This window comes from Protopterus annectens, chromosome 4.part1 (assembly GCF_019279795.1).
Source record: "Protopterus annectens isolate FY-2018-M chromosome 4.part1, PAN1.0, whole genome shotgun sequence".
Classification (NCBI taxonomy): domain Eukaryota; kingdom Metazoa; phylum Chordata; order Ceratodontiformes; family Protopteridae; genus Protopterus; species Protopterus annectens.
Genome location: NC_056734.1, coordinates 557217576 through 557239911, shown reverse-complemented (window position 1 = coordinate 557239911; position 22336 = coordinate 557217576). Strand labels below are relative to the sequence as shown.

The window sequence follows — 22336 nt, the reverse complement described above, 5'->3', positions numbered from 1 at the left end:
AGCCGGCAGGCTGGAAGAAGCCCACCCCCTCATCCCCACCAGCTACAGCCAACTGGGATGGAAGGGAGGACCCCAACACAGCACCAATGTCCCAGGATGATATCGGCCCCAAGCTGTCTAAAGCAGAGGTCCCCAAAGGGAGGGAACAGTCTGAAAACTCCAGACCCTCCACTCTGGTGACCCCCGCTGACCTCCTGGGGCCGAGGCATCATCAGTTCTGAGGGCAACAGAGCTCAGCCTGCCAGGAATTCTGACAGTGTGGGAAAGGAAGCAACACCAGACACCGCTGCCCTCTCCCTAGGGATGCTCTGATCCTGGGGAACTGAACCCAGATAGATCAGTCGAGGAGAGAGGAGTTCTGTGGATGGTGTAGGTCCCCTGGCAAATGGCCAGGGGATGGCAACAAGCCCAGCTCAATTTGGGCCTTGAGAAAGCTCCTCATCATCCACTCTCAGAGTGGAGCAGGTTCCTGGTGGAATGGGAGGATATGGAGGAATGGCCTGACCTAGTCGATGGCATACGTCCCTAGAAGGAGACTTGCTGGCCAGCCTCAGATATGACCTCCTGAAAGTTGCTGGGGAGTCCTCAATACTGATCTGATCAGATAAAACTGTCGGATCAGAAGGTCTTCCTGGATCCAAAGACTAAGAGGGAATAGAGGTCGGATCAGAGGGTGGTCTAGGCCTGGTCGGATACAAGGACCTCCGAGGCTCCGAGGACTCTGATCCAACAGGTGACACTGGGGCTCTGCGCCAAACAGACTGGACCTGAAGCCACAGATGCTAGACTCGGATCCTGAGAAGTAAGATGCCTTCAATCTAAGTCAGCTAGAGATGAAAACATAGTCATCGAGTCCTGGAGGTTGAGTGGCATTGGTTTTAAGTTGAAGGCATCTTACTATTTTGAATGAGACAATCACCAGTGGTCTGAAAATATTTCTTCTGTTCACAATGCTTAAAAGTTGAAAGACAAAGTATTTTGTTTTACAGAGTTTTTTAGTTATGTAATGTTATTGTGAACTGCCAACACATTATTTCAAATGAGAATGTTTTATGTTGTCTTGACTAGTTTTTAAAATGTTTTTAAAATAAACACTTGCTTGTGACAGGGAGGGGTTGAATAGCTAATTAGGTGATGTTAATTTGAGGCTGCCACCCACAGGTATAAAAATTCAGTCTGTTGCAACTTACATTGTTCTGAAGAAGTCCACGTGTGGACGAAAGCGCTCAACTTGTGTTATTGTAAATTCACTCTCAAATGTTGCAAGACGTATAGCTTTCCAACAATATTTTCTTCACAAAATATAGAATGAAAAAAAAGAGAATACGAGTCAAGTGCAATGAACAAGTCCTTCCAGAAAAAGGATAAGCACTGCCTACTCCTCCTGAATTTGTAAAAAATAACAAAATAGCAGTTTGCTAGTCTGTGAAGAGGTTGCGACCAACATGAGGTACTCTAAGGTATAGGGTTGCACCGAATCATGTGCATGAATTCCAACAACCAGATACTTTTCAAACACTGATTCATGCATTTGAGAGGCAACTTGCCTATAAAATAATCTGCCATGACTGTCATTTTCCATGGTAAACATCTAATCATTCCAAACCAGGGCTGTAGCCACACTCAGGAAGCATTACTTTGTTCCAAAGTCACTTCAAACACTTTCTGCAGCAATTAGTCAGTGAAGGTGAATACAGTGTAGTAACCTGAATAAAAACAATGTTTACACTTCTAACGTTGTGCTGTAGTATTTACTCAGGATATCGAAACAGGTCAAAGCTGAAATGTTCAGCAAGCTCAGCTCTAAAATGATAAATCACATCTTACCTAGTCAACTGGTAGGCTAACATTAGATACAGTAAAGACAGGCACAAAGGACTTCTCGATTCCCTGGTGCACAGACAATAAATGAATCAAAGAAAAAAACAGCGCCCAAAGTCATAGATATCATTTTTAATAAGAAATGGCGCAAAGGCACGCAGCAAGACATGCTTCAGCCAAAAGCCTTTGTCGGTTACATCATTATAGTAACCAATGAATGCTTTTAGCCAAAACTGGTCCTGCTGTTAGCCTTTGCCTGGTTTCCTATTAAAAATGAAATATTTTAAACTCCACTGTAACCGGGTAGATCGGTGATACAAGGGATACCTTAGTCAAGCTCTGCAAAACATAAAACAGAAATTAAACACAGTCAAGCAGGACTTTTTATAAACAAATGGCACCCAACATAAATAGACAAAACAGAGAGATCAAACCATAGCAAGGTTATCTGGTGCCAAGTGCAGTTACCCAAACTGGCGACCCCTGTTCAAACTTGAAGACTAAAGGAAAACAAGTTCTTCTGCTCTGAAATTGTAGAAAACTGCATGCTTCAAATTTAGTAAGCAGTTTGCTACTTATAAAATTACCATACTCTAAGGGTTTGCTACTGGAGTCCACACTTTCATAGCATTCAGAACAGACTACTACTGGTTGATGTAAAGGTTAAAGTGAGCAATGCTATAAACTGCTGCCACAATCAATGCCTGAGGGAAGGTGGAGCTATGATTAGCAGTCACAAGGGGAGAAAAAACACACACACACACACACACACACACACACACACACACACACACACACACACACACACACACACACACACACACACACAGGAACAAGAACTGTTGTAATTTTTCATTAAATAATTCACCCACAACTACTCAACACCCATCCCTCAAATACAAAGGCCTCACTTCAGAAGTGATGTGGAGAGCATTGTAAATGTTATGTAACCTGCTCATATACAATGTGCTACTATATGAAAGAAATGCATATGGCACATATACAAGTTATAAACATACCTGCCTCAGTCATTTAAAAACACTGATATTTTTTGTCATCTCTGTGTTGCCAGCTCTTATATCGGGTGAACTACAGCATTACAGCATCTTAAAAACACTAACTATTCAGCTTTCTCATTCCCTCCAGTACAACCCTTTTGAATGTGTACCTTTAACTCCTAGTGGGTGTGGCCTGAGCCTTTAAAAATTAACTTATCACCTTACACTTCTAACAAATACTCATTGACAGAGGTCAGATAGCAATACAGTTGTGTTTGCCATCATATATGCTTCAAGATAAAATATTCTGATACCTTGTGTGTAGCATGATTTGGGAATTATTAATGCAATATGAACAAGTAATATCTGATGCCTAGAGGAGCAGTAGGAGGTAACTGCATATGCACCTGGAGGCATCACTCGGATGTAATGAGTTAAATATTAAACTACTCATCAAAAACTTTTTTAATTTTATTTTAGAGGTGATCCATAAGCAGTGATTATAGAAAAGGACTTGCAGAGCTTCACAGTACACAACTAAAACAATTCTGACTTGGAGTAACCCTGACCATCCTTGTAAGCATATTTCTAGGAAGGGATCAGAAACGCAATAATTTTCAAAAAAGTCTACTTACCATTGATGATTGGTGGCATAGACAGAACAACTCCATTACTGTCATAGATGACTGGATAAAGTGGCTCATTTTCAAGAATGTAAAGATAATGCCGAAGATGACCATCAGTCTGAAAAAAACAAAATGAAACAGTAAATCAGTTACTCGTTTTCTTTGTCAGCTTGGTTTAAAGAATACACTAGACACAGCATGCTACTCTGAAAACTGGATAAGTTTACACACGCGCACACACACACACACACACACACACACACACACACACACACACACACACACACACACACACACACACACACACACACACACACACACACACACACACACAAACTCTACAGTGAGTAACACTCGACTAAAGGCTACAAAAGCAGCAGACTGTAAGATGCGGTGATCTAGTAATATTCTATTCACATCAAGAGAAGAATGTCTTCCATTTGTCCAGGTTGCATTTCCTTATAGTAGGTTTGCATAGTACTTGCAGAAATACTAGCATATTTGCTGGGTAATGGTTCCATTATGGGATCAAGGTCCTAACCTCCAAGTAATCAACCAGAGATTGCAGAGACTGGAATGTTTTAAAATACCCTCACCCTGTGATAGCAGGGTGAAAGCTACATGGATGGGTGTGGAGGTCTCCTTTTATCTAAAGGAAAAGGGAGAACCAATGCTATCTTGGACAGAAAGGAAAAAAATGACTCAGTCTGCTCTTGCCTCCCTTGCTTTTACCAAGACTTACAAGGAGGAGTGGAAGAGGAAAGCAGGCATGCATTAGACTATTCCACTCACCACTAAAGGAAAAAGCACCCTTACCCAGGACTGACTGTATGGGTATCTTACACAAAGCCAACTTTTCTGGCAATTCAGGGGGAAGCAAAAAGGTCCATGACTCGAAACTCCCAAAGTTTTACGAAGTAGTGGAAAACCTGCAGCTCTAGTCTTAATTCATAAAGATTTGTGGAAGATCCAATTAGCTAATCTGTCAGAGGGTCTCCCATTAATAGGATGTAGATTACCTGCAGCAGCAGGTTCCACACAATTGCAGCTAGTCTGGAGTATGTGCCTCCCTGCTTATGTACCACATGATTGCGGTGTGGTTACTATTTTCTGATTACTTTTAACAGCTAAGAAATGTTGAAGATCTAAAGGTCATAGATCAGTGTTTCCTTGATGTTTGTATGTTTGGCTTTGTCCATGAGGGAACCTGCGTCTGCCCAATAAGCCCTGCCTAATGCATCTGTTGCCAGGGTTTGGGTTCCCAGAGGAAGAGCAAAGGACATCTTTTGGAATTCAAAAGAGGTTTACCAATTACATGAATTATTTTCAGAATGGCTGGGATAATGGACAGCACACAGTCCAGGGGATGCTAGTCTTATTGCTACAATTGCACAACGGGATATTCTCATATATAAAACATTCCCTGATGAGCCATAAGAAAGTGAATCAGAAGTGTCCCTGGGCTGTCTCTCTTTGGTAGTTATGCTGTTTTATTTTATTTTATTTTTTTGAGGCAGCACCCTGCTCTCTGTAATGTCCAACACTGTTCCAAAGGCATGCCTTCCTCCAGGAAAAGACTTGACTTCTGGTAACTAACCAAAATGTTGAGGCAGGTTAAAGAGGCAATGTTCTACATTAATTTTCTCATCAATGCCTCCTAAGAGAGGCCTAATGAGGCAATAAATCAGACAGGGATAAATATGTACCCTTATAACCCTAAGGTGAAAAAAAGACTACAGCTAAACATTTACTGAATATTCTGGGGACAGTTGACAGCCCAAGGACAAGGATGCCAACTGGACCTGCTGTAATCTCTCGAAGGGCCTTCTATTGCCACTGAAGATGGGATGTAAGGACAGACGGACATCTTTCATACCCAGTATGACCATCTGACTTTTGATAATGAAAGTAGCAGCATTGATTAAAAGCAGATTATCAATCTTTTTACTTTTAAATAAAAACTTGCTTAATAAGATGGGCCTCAAAGGACCATCCTTTCTTAAAGGAGGAACAGTCTAGTGTAAAATCCCAATTTATAGCAGACAATCTCTGCACACTTTACAGAACTGACCTGGAATTGTGTGGTTCCCCATGAAAAGATACGAAATGTTTGAACCATGTTATTTTTATCCTGACACCATCAGCTTTCTTACCCAAATGTTTGCGGTCAGATAATCCTCAATTTTTTTTGAAACAAGCTTATTCTTCGTCTTAGTAGACTGAGACTTGGGAAGGTAGAAACAAGCACATTCCTGTATGATCACCACCTCTTCCCACTTGTTTACATACCACACACTACTACCACAACCACCCTGAGTGGATGGTAGTTGTACCTTGGTGTGGGGAATCCTGAAAAACTTGAAAGGTAAGAAAAACTATTGCCTTTTCCAAAGTGCTTATATGCAGACCGGCCTCCGGCTGTAACCATGCACCTTGAACATTCCCCCCTATCCCATACTACATTAGACACATCCACGATGAATGTCTCCAGAGGGGTTGGAATAAAAAGGGGGCCCATCTAGTTAAGGATGTGCACCAAAGCCACCACTATAGATTTTCTTTGCAAGGCATGTATATCCTAACTTGAAGGAACACTGGGTCTTGTAATTGCGAATACTGAACCCTTAAGATCCATTGAAGAAACCTCATATGAAAAGACGTAAAGTGTACCAGGAGAGACAGTAGCTGCCATCAAACCCTATTACACTGAGAGAGGCAAACTTTGACAGACTGAGAAAGCACTACCGTCAGAATCAAAGAGTGAAGTGGAAGAATCCTGTTCACTGGTAACCTGGGTTTGTAATGTATTCTAAGTAGCATGCAGCCTATAACAGTGAGCAGCTGCAAAGGTTCTAGTGGAGACTTTGCAACATCTAATGTGCTCCCCAGGAAAAGATTCTGAGGATGATGCAACAAGGAACCTGTCAAGATACAAAACCTTTGTATGTTGCAGGCTCTTGTTCAGTGCAATTAGACATGCATCAGGGAACAGAGAGAAAGTCAAATGGAATCTTCCAGAACTGGTAATGATTGATCCCTACAACAAAGGCAACTCCGGGAATCCTTGGAAATCTTTATGCATACAGATGCATCTTCGAGGCAGACACAGAAGGTTGAATTGCACTGTAACCACCTGAATGGCATCTTTGTGAATAAACTGGTTTAGACTGTATAAATCAAAAATGGATAAGAGGTCCTTTGTCTTGAGGGGCAGCAAAAAGAACCTGCAGTAAAACCCTTTTGGGCTGGTTGGACTTCTTGAAGAGTGCACATCTGCAGAAAGCTTATGATCTCTCTCTCTGCTGATTTCCAAAATGGAGGGATGTCAGGTAAGAGCAAGAAGTGGGATGAAGAACGGGATTCTATATTGTTTGGATATAACAGTTTTTCCAAATTTTGTCCTGAATGATGACCAACCACACAAACAAGTGGAGGGACAGATGGCTCTTGACTGCTTCCAGGGAGGAAAAGCTGAGAAAGGCTTCAAGAGATTAATACGTCTGTCCCACCAGAGGACGACTTTGACCTTTATGCTGCCAATGATGGATTTCTGCCTCTGGTCTGGTGATCATTCTGGAAATTCAAATTACTTTTTGGTTCCACCCAAACCTTTGATCTGGATGCTGCTGGCCACATCAAAACCAAGGCTAGTATGAATTCTTCTGCATCTGTTCAAAGTTATGTTGTAAATTCTGAAACTTGACTCTAAAAGGGGGTGGTCAAGTTTACCTTCTTTTAACATGTTCTGGCAGCTACAAACATGTCATGATGTGAACCTTAAAGTTCATTATACGTGTAGCCCCATCAAAGTGCAAACTGACAAATGGTTGCTTTATTGTCTTTGGCAAATTCATTAAAGTGGACCCAGGCATGTCAGTGCATACCAATACAAGTGTCTTTGGTTCTGGCAGTACCCTTATCAGCCTTACAAGCAAATCTCATTTTGTAATTTGAAACAGACTCTGTAGTTGCCAGATGACTGAAGTTTATGCTGCAGTTGTACATCTGGTAAATGATGCAGACTCCACTGAATTTCATCAGACAGCTTTGTCTGGAGACAAAATCATATACAGCATGCAGTTCACAGAACTGAGAACAAAAGCAGATGAGGCATAAAGCTACTTCCCAAACCAAAACCCACCACAACTGAGGTGTAGGAACCTTTTCAAGTTTTACTTATTTCATGACAGAATCAGATTTTTGTGCCTCTAGCCAACAATATCAGTCCTTAGGAGGTCAGAGAACTCTATCCAATCTATTTGGTACAGCAGTCACAGCAACAGGATTGTTCCCATGTACTGGAAGTAGCCACCTTCATCATCTTGTCAACAGCAGGACCTGCCCAGGAAGATGTGTGGTGGTCTGACAAGTCTTACACAGGTTTTATTTTTTTTATATTAATTTTTTTGAAGGGAGAACACTGCATCTACAACATCCCCCCTCTTTCTCTTTCCGATTTCAATATCTCACTGAACTTTGGGTCAGTAGGGGGAATGGGGGAACTGACACTTTCCTTGTCAGCAACATCTAGAGTAGAAGGCTCCAATGGCAAGTTGAGGGGCTTCCTTATGCAAATATGCTTTTCATCTGCTCTTAGAGGTAACCGGTCCAGAGAGGAAGTGAAAACAGGCCAACAGAAAAATTCAAACTCACTCTGCAGATGGACCTTCAGACTCCCTATCCTGCTACACGAACCCAGGGGTAACAGAAGGCCTGCGGGGATTTTTTTATGGTTGAAGACAAGGATAATACAGCAGCCAAAGAGGACACATAGATCAAGGGCTGAATCAGTAATGCAGATGCCAGTGGCAAAGAAGTGCTCAACACACAGGTCATGGAGACTGAATAGGAGAAGGAAAAACTCTGACTAACAATGGCACTGAAGATACCAGCATTGAGCTCAACACTGACGTGAAGGCTTACCACTGCCATTGGGGCTGAAAGATGCATTGACACCAGTATGGTCAACATCAAAGGTAGTACCAACACCAAAATAGTCAACATAAAGAGCTGCTGCGTGGAGAGACTGGGGTTGACATTGACAGCTACTCAAACCTTAGCACTGGTAAGTCATGGATGGACTCCAGCCTCATCGGGACAGGTGTAGACAGCAAGGAAACCAGTGAATGGAATGAAGAGGACCACATATGAAAGGAAATAACTTAACTAGAGGAGGAGGAAGAAGCAGATGTTTTTGGAGAGCCTTTGTAAACGCATCTGCCAACTTCTCATAGTTAGATACAGGGACTGCTGCAGCTGAAGTCAGGCTACAGGTCAAAGTTTTGGACACTTCTTTATCTGGGATAGAAGCAAGAGAAGTTAGACTTGGACACTTAACCAGTACTACAGGAGCTGTAACACAAACTATCAGACTTGCAGTTCTTGGGCTAAAAAACCTGGAAAGAAGATCCCAGTCTCTCTGTTCTATGTTTATTCTTCCTTTTGGATTCAGGAGACTTCTCTGAAATGGTGCTTGTTGCAGCATCTTGCTCAACACACGCATGGGAGGGGAACCTCACTACCACCTCCAAAGCAGTTTCATCCTTGATGCTCCATTTTTTTTTTTAACTTCTCAGCTGCACTTTTTCTCTCATAACTTTTTGGCCCCATTCCTACTACACTGACCCTCAGCACTTTCCCCTCTCTCCCTCCCTTCTTCAAAATAACTTTCACAGATGATCAGCCTTACAGAATATTTTGCTTTTCTACAGGGAAATAGACCTTGGAAGGGCAACAGAACTACCCTAACCAGGATGCAGCCTTATGTGTGACCACACGGGTCTACTACTAATGCCCGACACGATGATTCCCCGACAGAAAACTCACCGACGCCAGATGACCGACAACACAAACATCATTATACACCACGGGCGTAAAAAACAACACGCGACACTACATAGCATACACACTAGCCCTGACCCAAACCCTAACCCTAAGGTCCGACACTATCGCACACTTCACCTACCTGCACCCTAACCCTAACTCACCCCCAGCCCAAGTTCACACTAACGCACATCACCTACCTGCACCCTAACCCTAACTCACTTAACCCACTGCCCAAGCTCACGACACTAACGACACATCACCTACCTGCACTAACCCTAACTCACTTATAGCCCAAGCTCCGACACTAACGCACACATCACCTACCTGCACCCTAACCCTAACTTCTTTAACCCGTCCCTAAACTACAGTCCCTCACTAGCACACTTACCTTAGAACCATACCTCCCGACCGAACACACACTCACCTTTCCCACAGCCTAACCCGACATCCCACAATCTCGATCACTTACCTGACCGCTCCTAACTCCGTCCACCGCTTTGCCACACACACACTTATCGCATTTTCCTTGTCGGTCTTTCCGCTGTCGGCAAATCATCCTGTCGGTCATCTGGCGTTCTTTCTGTCGAATGATAAATCGTCGTGTCGGGCATTAGTAGTAGACCCGACCACACACACACACACACACACACACACACACACACACACACACACACACACACACACACACACACACTTCTAAATTCAATGCGTCTGCTCCACCCCCCCCCCCTTCCTTGATGCCAAGGCTCAATAGCATCATAAACCTGAAAAACAGTTGGCCTTTAGTTTCTCCTCATAGGAGTTCAAGTTATGGCAAGAATGCACTCCTCCAAAGAAGGAAAGCAGTTGTTTGCTGTTTCAATCCTCTCCATTCTGGCCAAGTTCTACAGTGTCCAGCCCAGCTATTTAAACCTATGTCTGCTGGGTTCCAATACAGATTTCATCCATCTCTGCACCACACAACCATACACCACTGGAGTTTTGCAATCAGTCTGACCCCGCCTCCATTCTCTTGTGCAATCTTGATGACAGAAATCACTCAATACTAGGCCCAATAATGCATGGGCATTCTAGCGTGTGTGCCTGTTCTTGGCATACACAATTTTGTGACTGTGCATGTCCCAGTTCTTGTGCTGTCTACCTCAGTGACATCCAACCTATGACATTATGTTTACTGTTACAGTGAATGGGGCAAACAGCATCCGATGTTCACTCCCTGTCTCCCCAGTCAATTCTCCCACAGTATGGATCTTTTAGTCAATCTTGGATAACCAGAGATGCAGCCAGGGCTTTACCACTACCACTGAGCTGACTTGTTTCCAATATCAGCTTTTCTATCACTTTGTTTATTTCATGCAGAGTCTGTGCTGCAGCATAATGGATTTTAGATGCTAAACTGGATGTTTTAATAATGCAACCCAAAGAATTTGCTACTTTTATGTTCAGCTGGGTAATATCCATGTTAATGACAGACACTTCACAATAGATGATCTTAGTGGTACCTACACGGACAGAAAGAATCTTAACATGTCTTCTAGTTTCTTTCTACCTTTATGTTTGGAATAGATGAAGATCAACTACATTATACATAAAATATATTTGGGCTGTTAAAATAGGAGTTTCAACATGAGTAATAAGGTCTCAAAACATGGAGAGAGTTCATTAATTCTAAGACATTTCAAGTATTACATATATCAGAACTCCCCCACCCATACATGCTCCACTTATCTGCGTTTTTTATATTAGTATACTGTTTTCCATTTTATTCAGCGGGCTGTATTAATTACTCTGGGCTCTGTTGAGCAGGGTTTAAATTAGTTTGCTTATTTTTACGAATGAAGTGTCTTCAGAGCTGCATCATGTGCCACTTCGATGACAGTATCCATTCTAATAAATGAATGTGACAAGTAGAAAGTAGCCATTTGCCTTTGCATTTGTAATTTAAATAAGTCTTGGACAAGTTAAAACCATCAAACTACAAACCACCACTATGTCAGGAGATGTAAAGTACAGTTGTGTACCTACCATAAATGTAGATGTTCGAGTGTATTCACTGTTGCAGTCATTACAACTGGGTTATCTTGCTGGAAGGCTACCCGCAGTCGGCCCGAGTTCCAAAGTCTAGGTCCGGCGTCGGTTGCTGTTGCCTCCTCCCTAACGTCAGTGCGCCAGGGGTATAAAAGATGCAGCCAATGCCATTTTCTTCAGTTTTTCTTACCCCAGATGTCAGGTGCCCCTAAAATGGTAGGCTAAATTATGCCAATAAGCATGCATGCACAAAAAACAACTTTTCCTTCATCTACAAGCAAATACACCACATAGGTTGTATAGAATAGAGAAGTACAGATAAGTTCCAACAATGAAAAGGGGGATGGTGGGAGGGTGACCTGGACTGCAACAGTGAATACACTCGAACATCTACATTTATGGTAGGTACACAACTGTACTATGTTCATCGTGTTTCACTGTTGCAGTCATTACAATTGGGTTGAATCCCAAAGCTAAGGTTGGGAGTCTGGTGCTAAATAGGATTAGGAGAGGCTATCAGGCCCCGCAGAACTGCAGTGGCAAAGCCTGCCCTGGATTTAGAGTAGAGAGGTAAGTGATAGTGCTTTGTAAAAGTATGCACTGAACTCCAAGTTGCACCCTCTAAGATGTCTTTGGTTGGTACTCCTCTGAGGAAGGCTGCTGAAGTGGCTGCTGCTCTGGCTGAATGTGGTCTAATGCCCTTAGGCACCGATTTGCTATGCTGTGAATAGCAGAAACGAATGCAGTGGCCTATCCACTTTGAAACAGTCTGCTTTGAGATAGGCTTTCCTTGTGATCCTGCAGCATATGCCACTAGAAGTTGTTCAGTCTTTCTGAAAGCTTTGATTCTGTCCAAGTAGAAGTGTAGCTGCCTGTGAATGTCCAAAGAATGCAGAAGTCTCTCACCCTTATTCTATGGGTTTGGATAAAAGGTAGGCAAATGAATTGTTTGATTAAGGGCCACACTGGACACTACCTTGGGCATAAATGTAGGGTTTGTCCTCAGAGAAACCCTGTCAGGATGGAAAATGATAAAAGGTTCCACAGCCATGAGTGCCTGTAACTCTGAGACTCGTCTAGCGGAGGTTATTGCTAGGAGCAGAGCTGTTTTCCAGGATAAGAATTTTATATCAGCTGCAGTGGCTGGCTCAAACGGAGGCAGTGTGAGTTTTTCCAAGACATAGTTGAGGTTCCATGCAGGTATTGGTGCTCTCCTTGGAGGTCTTATGTTTTTGGCCCCTCTGAGGTACTGCCTTAGTAATGGATGAGAAAAAATAGGTGGTTCTGTATTGTAATGAGCTGAAATGGCAGAGGCATGAATTTTAATTGATGAAAAGGAAAGGCCTTTATCCAGCATCTCAGTTAAGTATTGCAAAATCTGAGGAATATTTGGAACAATGGTTCCAAGCACAGAATCTCTTCCATTTTTCTGCATAAGATTTTCTGGTGCTAGGCCTCCTGGCCTCCAAAATAACATCCATCACTGCTTTAGGAGAGAGGTGTATCTTGAATTGCTACATTATCCACCATGCTGCCAGGTTAAAGGTCCTGAGTTGGCTGTGCAGTATCTGACTGTCTTGTTGGGTCAATAAGTGAGGAATTTGAGGTAATGTCAAAGCTGGGCATTGAGACAAGCTCTTTAGGATTGGGTACTAGTGCTGGCGGGGCCAGTCTGGGGCAATCAGCATCATTTTTGGCTTCTCTTGTCTGACCTTGAGGAGTACCTTGGGGAGGACAGGCAGAGGAGGAAAGGCATATACTGTTAGGTTTTTCCAGCTGAAAGATAGAGCATCCACTTTCCATGCTTGCTTGTGATAAGTCCTTGTGCAGAATCTCTGTAGTTGGCAGTTGTGAGGGGAGGCAAATAGGTCTATGTCCGGGCATCCCCAGTTCCTTATTATTATGCTGAAGACTTGTGGATCCAATTTCCACTCGTGGGGATCCATTAGGTTTCTGCTTAGTTCGTCTGCCAGAGTATTTGTCCTTCCTGGCAGGAATTGTGCTTGCAGATGTACTTGGTAAGTCAATGCTGTGTCCCACAAGTTCATAGCTAGTCTGCAGAGGGGGTAGGAATGTGTGCCTCCCTGCTTGTTTATGTACCACATGACTGTAGTATTGTCCATCTTTATCAGTAGTTGTCCTGGATGAAGTAGATCCTTGAAGGCTGTCAGGGCATTATGAACAGCTAGCATCTCTTTTTGATTGATATGTAGATGCATTCAACTTGCGGACCATGTGCCCTGAATACATTTTCCTGCCATATGGGCCCCCAGGCATAATCTGATGCATCTGTTGTCAATGTCTGCCTGGCTGTGGGTAAGGTGAATGGCTGTCCCGTGTTGTGGTGACAGGCTTTTGCCCACCATCGAAACTCCTGTTGCAGGCAGGGAATGAGGGTAATTATTGTTTCCAGGCTGTGGCAATGTTGAGTCCAAACACTTTTTAGATACCATTAAAGTTTCCTCATATGCAGAATGCAGGATGCCATGAAGCCCAAAGCCTGCAGAATTTTTCTTGCAGATAACTGGGTTTTTGTTGCCAACATTTTGAAATAAGTAGTCAGTTGTCTGTGTTTGTCTGGCATGAGATAAGCCATCTGGGCAGTTGTATTTAAGCTTGCACCCAGGAATATTATCTCTTGAGAGGGTACGAGTTTTGATTTCTTTTAGTTTACTGTGTACCCTAGACCGGTTAGTAATCTTTTTACAAACGCCAGATGCTGTAGTAGAATGTCCTTGTTCTCTGCTTGAATAAGGCAGTCGTCCAAGTAAGGATATATTTGTATTCCTCTGTCTGCAAAATGCAATTACTGGTGCCAGGCATTTTGTGAAGACCCTGGGTGCAGTAGATAAGCCAAAGGGCAGTGCAGAGAATTGGTAGTGCATTGAGCCAGCTATAAATCTGAGGTATCTTCTGCATGATTGTCTTGATTGGGACATGCAGGTATGCCTCTTTTGGGTCTAAAGTCACAAGCTAAGCCTTCTTGCCCAGCATGGGCAGAAGCTGCTGCAGAGTTAACATTTTGAATTTTGGAATATCCAGGAATGTGTTTAGGATAGACAGGTCCAGTATTGGTCTCCAGGCTTTGTCCTTTCTGGGCACCAAAAATAGCCTTGAGTAAAATCCTAGTCCCTGCTCTTGCTGTAGTACTTGCTGAATGGCTCTCATGTCCATGAGGGATGAAACTTGTTTTTGTGCCTCTGCCCATTGATTGCATGGCAGGTCTGGCATACCGTTTGGCCTTGGCAGGGTGTGAAAGTGGAACCTGTAGCCTTGTGATACGATATTTAAGACCCATTTGTCCTGGGTGATCATGTGCCAATTTTGTGAAAAAAGTGCTAGTTTTCCCCCCAAAGGAGTTGCCAGAAGAAAAGTGCTCGGTGCTGGCAGGGGAAAGTCATTGAGACTGTTTCCTGCATGGCTGTGATTTTTCCTCTCCACCTTTGGAGGTAGAAGCACCCCATTGTTTAGGCCTGTATGAGCCTTGGGGCTGTGATCTGCCTCTGGGGTGTCTGTATCTGCCTCTTTGTGGACTGTCTGACACTGGAAAGGACCAATTCTTTGTAGGCCAGTTCCTGCTAAATCTGAGAGGCTGTACCTGCAAGAAATCCTTGACTGTTTGCAAAGATTTAGCTTTGTCCTCCATTTTCTTCAACACCTCTTCTGCTTTAACACCAAACAAGGTATCATGCTGTAATGGAGCATCTAATAGTTTTGCTTTAACATGATCGGGCAGATTCTGTTCTTTTAACCAAGCATGCCTCCTAATAACAGAACCTGTAACAGCGGCCCTGCAGGAGGCCTCTAGAGAATCAAAACCACACTGCAAAGTAAGCTTTCCCATTTTTTCAGCTGCATGCAATAAATCCTGCAATTCTTTGTTTTCTGCACATTCTGAATTTGTCAACATTTTCTGTTTAAGCACTGACATAAGATATTGCTGATATTTAAGCATATGAAACTGGCAATTTAAAGCTCTTACAGCCAAGGTAGCAGAAGTATACATCTTTTTCCCCCATCTGTCCAGGGCCCTTGAATCCCTATCAGAGGGGATAGGGTTTTTTGCAGTGGAAGCCTTGACCCCTTTGGGACTCTGAGAGATAGTTTCTGGGTCAGCAGCAGCAGCAGGGTTTTTATAAAGAAATTTATGTGAATCAGGAACCCTGTAGTATCTGTCTGGCTTAACAGGAACTGGTGGTAAAGTGTCAGGAGACAGACCGGACTCTGAAAATACATCATCTACAATGTCTAAAACAGGAGGAATAGCAAGGGGCCTGTGCTGAGGTACTAAAAGGAAGCCTTTTCTTGGATTCTGAGTAATCTTGGCTCTCCCAGTGGAAATGCTCCCTCATTAGTATGCAGGGTCTCCCCAAAAAAATATTCCTCAGGAGGAGAGGCTGAAGTGATAGATTCTTCAGCATCAGAATCCTCATAGGGAGGAAGAGAATATTCCTGTTCAGAAGAGGAATCGGAGGAAATGGAAACCTGATCTGAAGATTCATATTCTATCTCTTGTCTAGGCCTCTTATCAGGAGGGGGATGGGAACCCCTGATCAAAGTAATTAGGTCTTCGGTCATTTTAAGCATCTGTTTTTTAGGCATGGTGGTCTGTCCAAGAGAATGCTGTACTTGTTTCTTTGTCTTTAGAGCTGCTTTAGTCTTTGCCGCTGAAGTTGGTTTTACATATAAATGAGTAGGCCTGAAAACACCCTCAGAAGCCGATGCCTGCTCAGCGGCTCCGGACCCATCTGAGGGAATAGTTTCCGAGTGTCCAATACCTTGAGTTTCCAGCAGCCTAGTCAGCTCCACGTGGGAGTCGGAAACGGCTTGTGGCTCTGAGGTAGCGGGCGTCAGGGGCTGTGAAAGCGCCTCACTGAGAACCGGCGACAGGCCTAGCGGAAGCCTCGTCGTCAGTTTTGGACCTCGGATGCCTGTCCTTTTCTTTTTCTTTGCGCTTTTTATAAACTCCGGTAGTCGGCTGTTCCGACGGCATTATATAATTGAATCTTCTGCCAAAGTAATGAAATTCAAAATCGTACAGATGCTTAATAGTGCGTTGGTTAAGTCTAGCACAAAACCGACAACTAGCAACATCGTGGTCAGGGCCTAGGCAAGGAATACAGTAAGAATGAAAATCCTTATGAGGTACTTGCTTCCCACAAGAAATACAATTATTAACTTTTTCGGACATCGGTCTGGAGCAAGAAAAAAAAGTTTCCCCAATGGGGTACTTAGCTTTAATGAAGACTTCGGATCTGAAATTCGAATATGAAAATCTCAGGAGTCGGCCGACCGGCACTTGCGAACTGCTTTTGCTTCGGGCACCGCGACAAGAAAGACTGAAGAAAATGGCGTCGGCTGCATCTTTTATACCCCTGGCGCACTGATGTCAGGGAGGAGGTGACAGCAACAGACGCTGGACCTAGACTTTGGAACTCGGGCCGACTGTGGGTAGCCTGCCAGCAGGATAACCCAACTGTAATGACTGCAACAGAGAAACACGATGAACATCAATTAATGTGGCCCGTCACCTGTGGGTATGCATATGAAATACAAAACCCATTTTGTTTTGTATCTACACCAGTGATGGCGAACCTATGACACACGTGTTAAAGGTGACAAGCCACAACATTTTGGGTGACACGAGACACACCAGCATTAACCAACACCAGAGTTATCAAAGAAACTGAATACACAAAATACAAGAAATATGTGACCCTGCACTTATCTATTAAAATTCAACAACAATTTATTAATTGATGATAATCAAATCAAATGCAATGTGTTCCATATTTTTCAGTTAAATTCAAAATTATTATTAAAAGTAGGACAATTTTTTGGTGCACTATTTTAAGCCCAATTATCAGTGCACACATCGTTTTCTCTGTTGTAAGTCACTGATTTTTCATTTACTTTTATAATACATAGCAGTACACATCACTGGACAGTATTTTTTAAATAAATGAATATGTAAATAATTGCTTCTCTTTTGTTGGGGGGGGGGGTGACATGCCACCATAGTCAAGATAGGCATTTTCCGAATTTCTGACACCAACCCCAAAGTGTTCATCACTATGCTACACCAAAAGCATTCCTCTGGGGGGGGGGGGACCAACTAAAGAACATAAAACACTTCTCCAATATTCTTATTCTGGCAAGAAAAATGTGACCTCGCTACTTAGGAGAAGATGATCATCAGAATGGACTATAGAGTAGGCGACATGAATCCTAAGGCAAGAATCTAGGCAGACTACTCAAGTGCTGAAAGTGCTTTCCACTCATTTTCACTCTCTGCTTTAAGCAGATTTCTGACAGCTTACCTACACAATGCAAATCATTAACAGCAAGAATTAGTGATAGTCAACTAAGCAAAGCTAGTAGTTCCTGCAAGATGAAAGCCCCCCCCCCATTACTCTAGCTATTGCTGTACACTAACAACTATCAACATTTTATGTCTACTTTTCACTCTGCAGAGGTGTGCCAGAGAAAAGACTAAACAGGCTTTAGTTTCGCTGATACACTTTTCAAAGAAGCAACAGCAGTGTAACAAAAAGCTTCATCAGGATTACCAGATATTCACTGGAAAAGAAACCTTTTCCTTGGTGAAGCTATCATTATGACTGAATCAACTGGGAATGCACAAACGCCCATCTATGCATCTACAACAAATTTGGAAATATTGTTGGGAGTTGTAGAGCATACTGACAGATTTAACAACCAAAATGTACTACATACTGAAGCCATTCACAGTAAATAATGGTAAACCACGATGGTGTTTTACTACAACACACAAAACTCACCATCTTCAGCAGCTAGAAATACTCTCTCCTACAGCACAACACAAACATGGCAATCTCGGAGTTAGACAGCTGAGAATGCACAGATACTAGGAAAAATGGTCAAAGCTGTATTAACATCAGTTTAGTTGGTGTAAAGGACATGGTTTCCAAACAAATTCAAACTTCATAAGGCATTCCAGTACAGGCAATTATTATTATGTAGAAATTAAAAATGGTAACATACTATCAGTGTACCAGACACATTTCCATATTTACAGGAGCTACAATAGGCAAATTTATGAGAGAAGCAAACTAAGCTACAAAGACAGCAACCTTGGAACTACAAAATACTTAAATCATAAACTTACTGTCCTGGAGAACAAGTTTCAACAAAAACTGACAGACAAAACCTGTCAAGTCTGAGGACAGCTCAAACACCAGTCTCTGAAAAGTTTTTTTTTATCATACAAGCATTGGCAACACTACAGAATCTCACTTCAAAAGAAAATCAACACTACTACAAATACTGCATAAATCCAACATATGGGCTGGCCACTTCAAACAAGACCACAACAGATATTTTGTGCTTAAATTTCTATCCCTGGTCAATAAGAATGTACCACATTATGCAGGCAACCATACAAAATAGATCAGAACATTTCAAAGCCACAGAGCTTTCACCAGTCTCAGGAAAATATTATTGCAAAATGCCACTGATACCTGTTTATTTCCAGCAAGTTCACATTAACAGCTTCAATTTATTTAAAATGACAACAGAAACAGGAAAATATATCAAGAGCCCTTAACCTTCTTAGCACCCAATATCTTAAGACTCACCTAAGCTATCCCCAAAGGACTAGGTCTAGGTTTACTTTAGGGTTTTGTTTAAGGGAAATAACCTGCCATCTCGCTTACAAAGGTTACTTTTCTGGACTTCTACACGTTCAACCTATTTTCACTTATGAAAGGTTCACAACACTATCAAAAGAAAAAAAAAACTTGGGTCAGTTAACTCAACTTTGAAGCATCAACTGCCATTTGTATACAGGAAGTTATTTTACTGAATAACAGGCACAATATTTAAAAAAAAAAAAAAACCCTGAAATAGGTTACTGCAGAGAATAATAAATTAACAGGTGCAACAATTTTGTTTCATTTATCTATTTTCAAAGTGAACAACTTTGGTTCCCTCCTCTAACATTCTCACAAACACCCTCCACTCATCAACACAACAAGCCTCACTAATCAGTACACAGATTACTCCATACTCATTTGCACATCTGACTGTGGCACACCTCCAAAAATTTAATCAGGAAGCTTTAACATATTGCTGTAGTCAGGACTGTTAATAAGCTTCTGAGCTCCCCAAGCCTTTCTGTGTTGGAGGGTAGCCTTCTAGCTCATCAATGGGAGTGGTAAGCACAAGGTAGCCTATCTACCACTGGAGGAGTGGTTTCTGGCCCAGAAATTGTAGCTTATTGGCTGTTTGGGCAGTTTTTTCCATCTCTTTCAACTTTCTGGTTTAAAAGTCCACATCTGTGCTTGTTTCCCACCTTTCCTGTAACTAATCTAGTCTAGACATAGATTTGCTGTATCCAGGACTGTTTGTAAGCCTCTGAGCGGTGCCAAAGTTTGCTCTTCAATTTTACCCTTAGATCTGCTAGTTATCTCCTCTCCTGCACTTTTACTAGCTTATTGTACCTAACTAGGTTATTGACAGACTGTTTTTGTTACGATATATACTGTATATCTTTCTCCTTAACTGCACTACTAAATGTAATAATATGCAATATTGTAACATGTATGTAACCTTCTGTCATTGTGGAGCTTTTCTCCCCGGGCCTCCGCTGAAAATGGACATGTATCCAGTCGGACGATCCCGGTCAACAAATGTAAAATAAAATAAAATTATTAGTTTAGCACTTTACCAGACTTCTTGTAGCAATTATTGCAGCACACAAAAGTGCTACCAGCACTAAACTTTCTACCAAGAAACTGCTCCAGTATTTATAAATGCCCACCCCTCCAGGCATGTCTAAAGGTCAGTTCCCTGTGCTTTTTCCTACTAACCTGGTGACCTTGGGCATCCTGAGGCAATGTAGCCACTGTCTCATGTACACTGACAACCCTCTCCTTTTAGCTCCCAACACTCAGACTTGTGAGAGATGCAGTTATACATCCAAACTGGAAGCCACGCACTCTCCAGCCAAGACCAGAATAGCTGGTCAGGAGGAGAAGGTCAACACTTGCACCACACTACATGTAACACACAGCTCTCCAGAACACACACCAGCACTGCCTTCACATAAAAACACAAACCACACACCCACCTTCACGGAGGATCTCAATAAAAATCTACCCAAACAGCAGAGACCTCCAAGGCAGAAATGCACCCAACAACCACAACACAACACTAATCAAGAGACACATAACTCTCCTAAACAATGTGCCACTCAACCAGAGCCCCTAAGGCAAAACAGCATGCCCAACACACTAGTCATAGATGACTCGATAGTGAGGCACACTGATGTCCCACTCACGAAGTTGAATAAGGAGAAAGTAGCAGTCAGCTGCCTGTCAGGCGCCAGGATCAGCCACATAATGCACGCACTCAGGTCCCTCAACAACAGGTACAAATATAACTCTGTCATTGTATTTGTGGGTGTGAATGACCTGAGACATACCTTCCTGGACTACATGAAAAGAGACATGGAGGAGCTCTTCGATTATGTAGCCCAGGCAAGTATGACCCTATCCCTGAGGAGCATCCTACCATCACCCAGAATGATACCACAGTGCAAGCAGAAAATGATTGATTTCAACAACTGACTAAGTTTCTGGTGTCATTGTAAGGGGATCAAGTATCTGTCTGCCTGGGATGACATGACTGAAAGACCTCGATGCTTTGCCAGAGATGGCCTGCATCTGTCACCCCTGGGCTTCAGAATACAGCCTAAGGCTCTTGCTACCCCTATACTGCCTTTTTTAGGTGGTTTTCCAAAGACCAAATTAGCACTGTAACAGCTACAAACAAATGCACTCAGAGTCATGCTGCTCAGTGCTAGAAGTCTAAATCTCAAAATGCACTCACTCGAAGCACTCCTTCAAATGGAGAACATCGACATTTGTGCTACAACAGAGACCTGGGTTCATGGAACAGAAAGCACCCCTGCACTACCAGGCTATAACTCATTCCACACCTTTCAGCCCCAGAATTTGGACCGAAGCTCCAAAGGCGGTGGCGTTTCCATATTCATAAAGGATGCGCACACCTCTAGACTGGTAGCCCAACATAACGCATCTAAGATACTTCAGATGCAGCTAACATTGGGTAAGACAGCGATTCAGGTCGTAGCCTGCTATAGGTCCCCAGCCATGTCTCAAGACTCACACTCCACATTCCTAAGCATCCTGGAGGATATTAGGCTCCAACCCAGCACTCTCATATTGGGCAACTTCAACTACCCCTCCATTAACTGGGAAAACTACTCATGTACCAATACACTTGCCCAATGCTTTCTGGAATTCATTAATTCCAATGTTCTGGACTAGCTCGTTCTTACCCCACTAGAGGTAGCAACATCCTTGACCTGGTTATTACTAACATGGGCGACCACTGCTCTACACCAATAGTCAACTCCTCCCTGGTTAGATCAGACCACAAGCTAATAACCTTGGAAATCCACATCCCTCCCACCCCACCCCCACAAAGGTAACCACCATGAACAACTTCTCCAAAGCTAACTTTGGGCTCCTAAAAACAGAGATGGCTAACTTCACTGCACCCATGCAAATGGAGAATAGTTGCATGACTGCCAAATCATACAACAATGCACTGTATGAACACGTACACAGATGCATAGATCTTGCCATACCAAACAGAACAAAGACACTCCCCTCAAAAAAAAAAAAAAAGGAAGCCAATCTGGTGGTCCCCTGCCATAAACAAAACTACAACAGAAGTAGGAAACTGATGCGGAATAAGGCGAAGTCCCAAGACTGGAAAAACTTGCTTATCAGCCTCTACAAAAGGTTTAGATCCCTCATCAAATCCTCTAAAGCTAGCTATGAAAACAGAATTGTAACAGATAGTAAAGACAACCACAAGGCCTTCTATAATTATGTAAAGAATCTCCACGGCAATACCCAGATTTTCTCTGAGCTACTGCACAATGGTACTTCCATGGGACCTAACAATATCCCTGGCTGTGTTCTACATGAACTACAGAGTGAACACTGCTGCAGTCATCCCTTTCCA

The 22336-nt window shown here is 42.7% G+C and overlaps 1 protein-coding gene across 1 annotated transcript in view; it reads right to left on the bottom strand.

Moving 5' to 3' along the window:
- The window catches only part of FARSB (phenylalanyl-tRNA synthetase subunit beta), a 907972-nt gene that overhangs the window by 692075 nt on the left and 193561 nt on the right, over positions 1-22336 (bottom strand). Inside the window, exon 7 of the mRNA XM_044070366.1 lies at positions 3455-3563. Within this exon, the coding sequence (XP_043926301.1) occupies positions 3455-3563 (109 nt within the window). The remainder of the gene's footprint in view (positions 1-3454; positions 3564-22336) is intronic.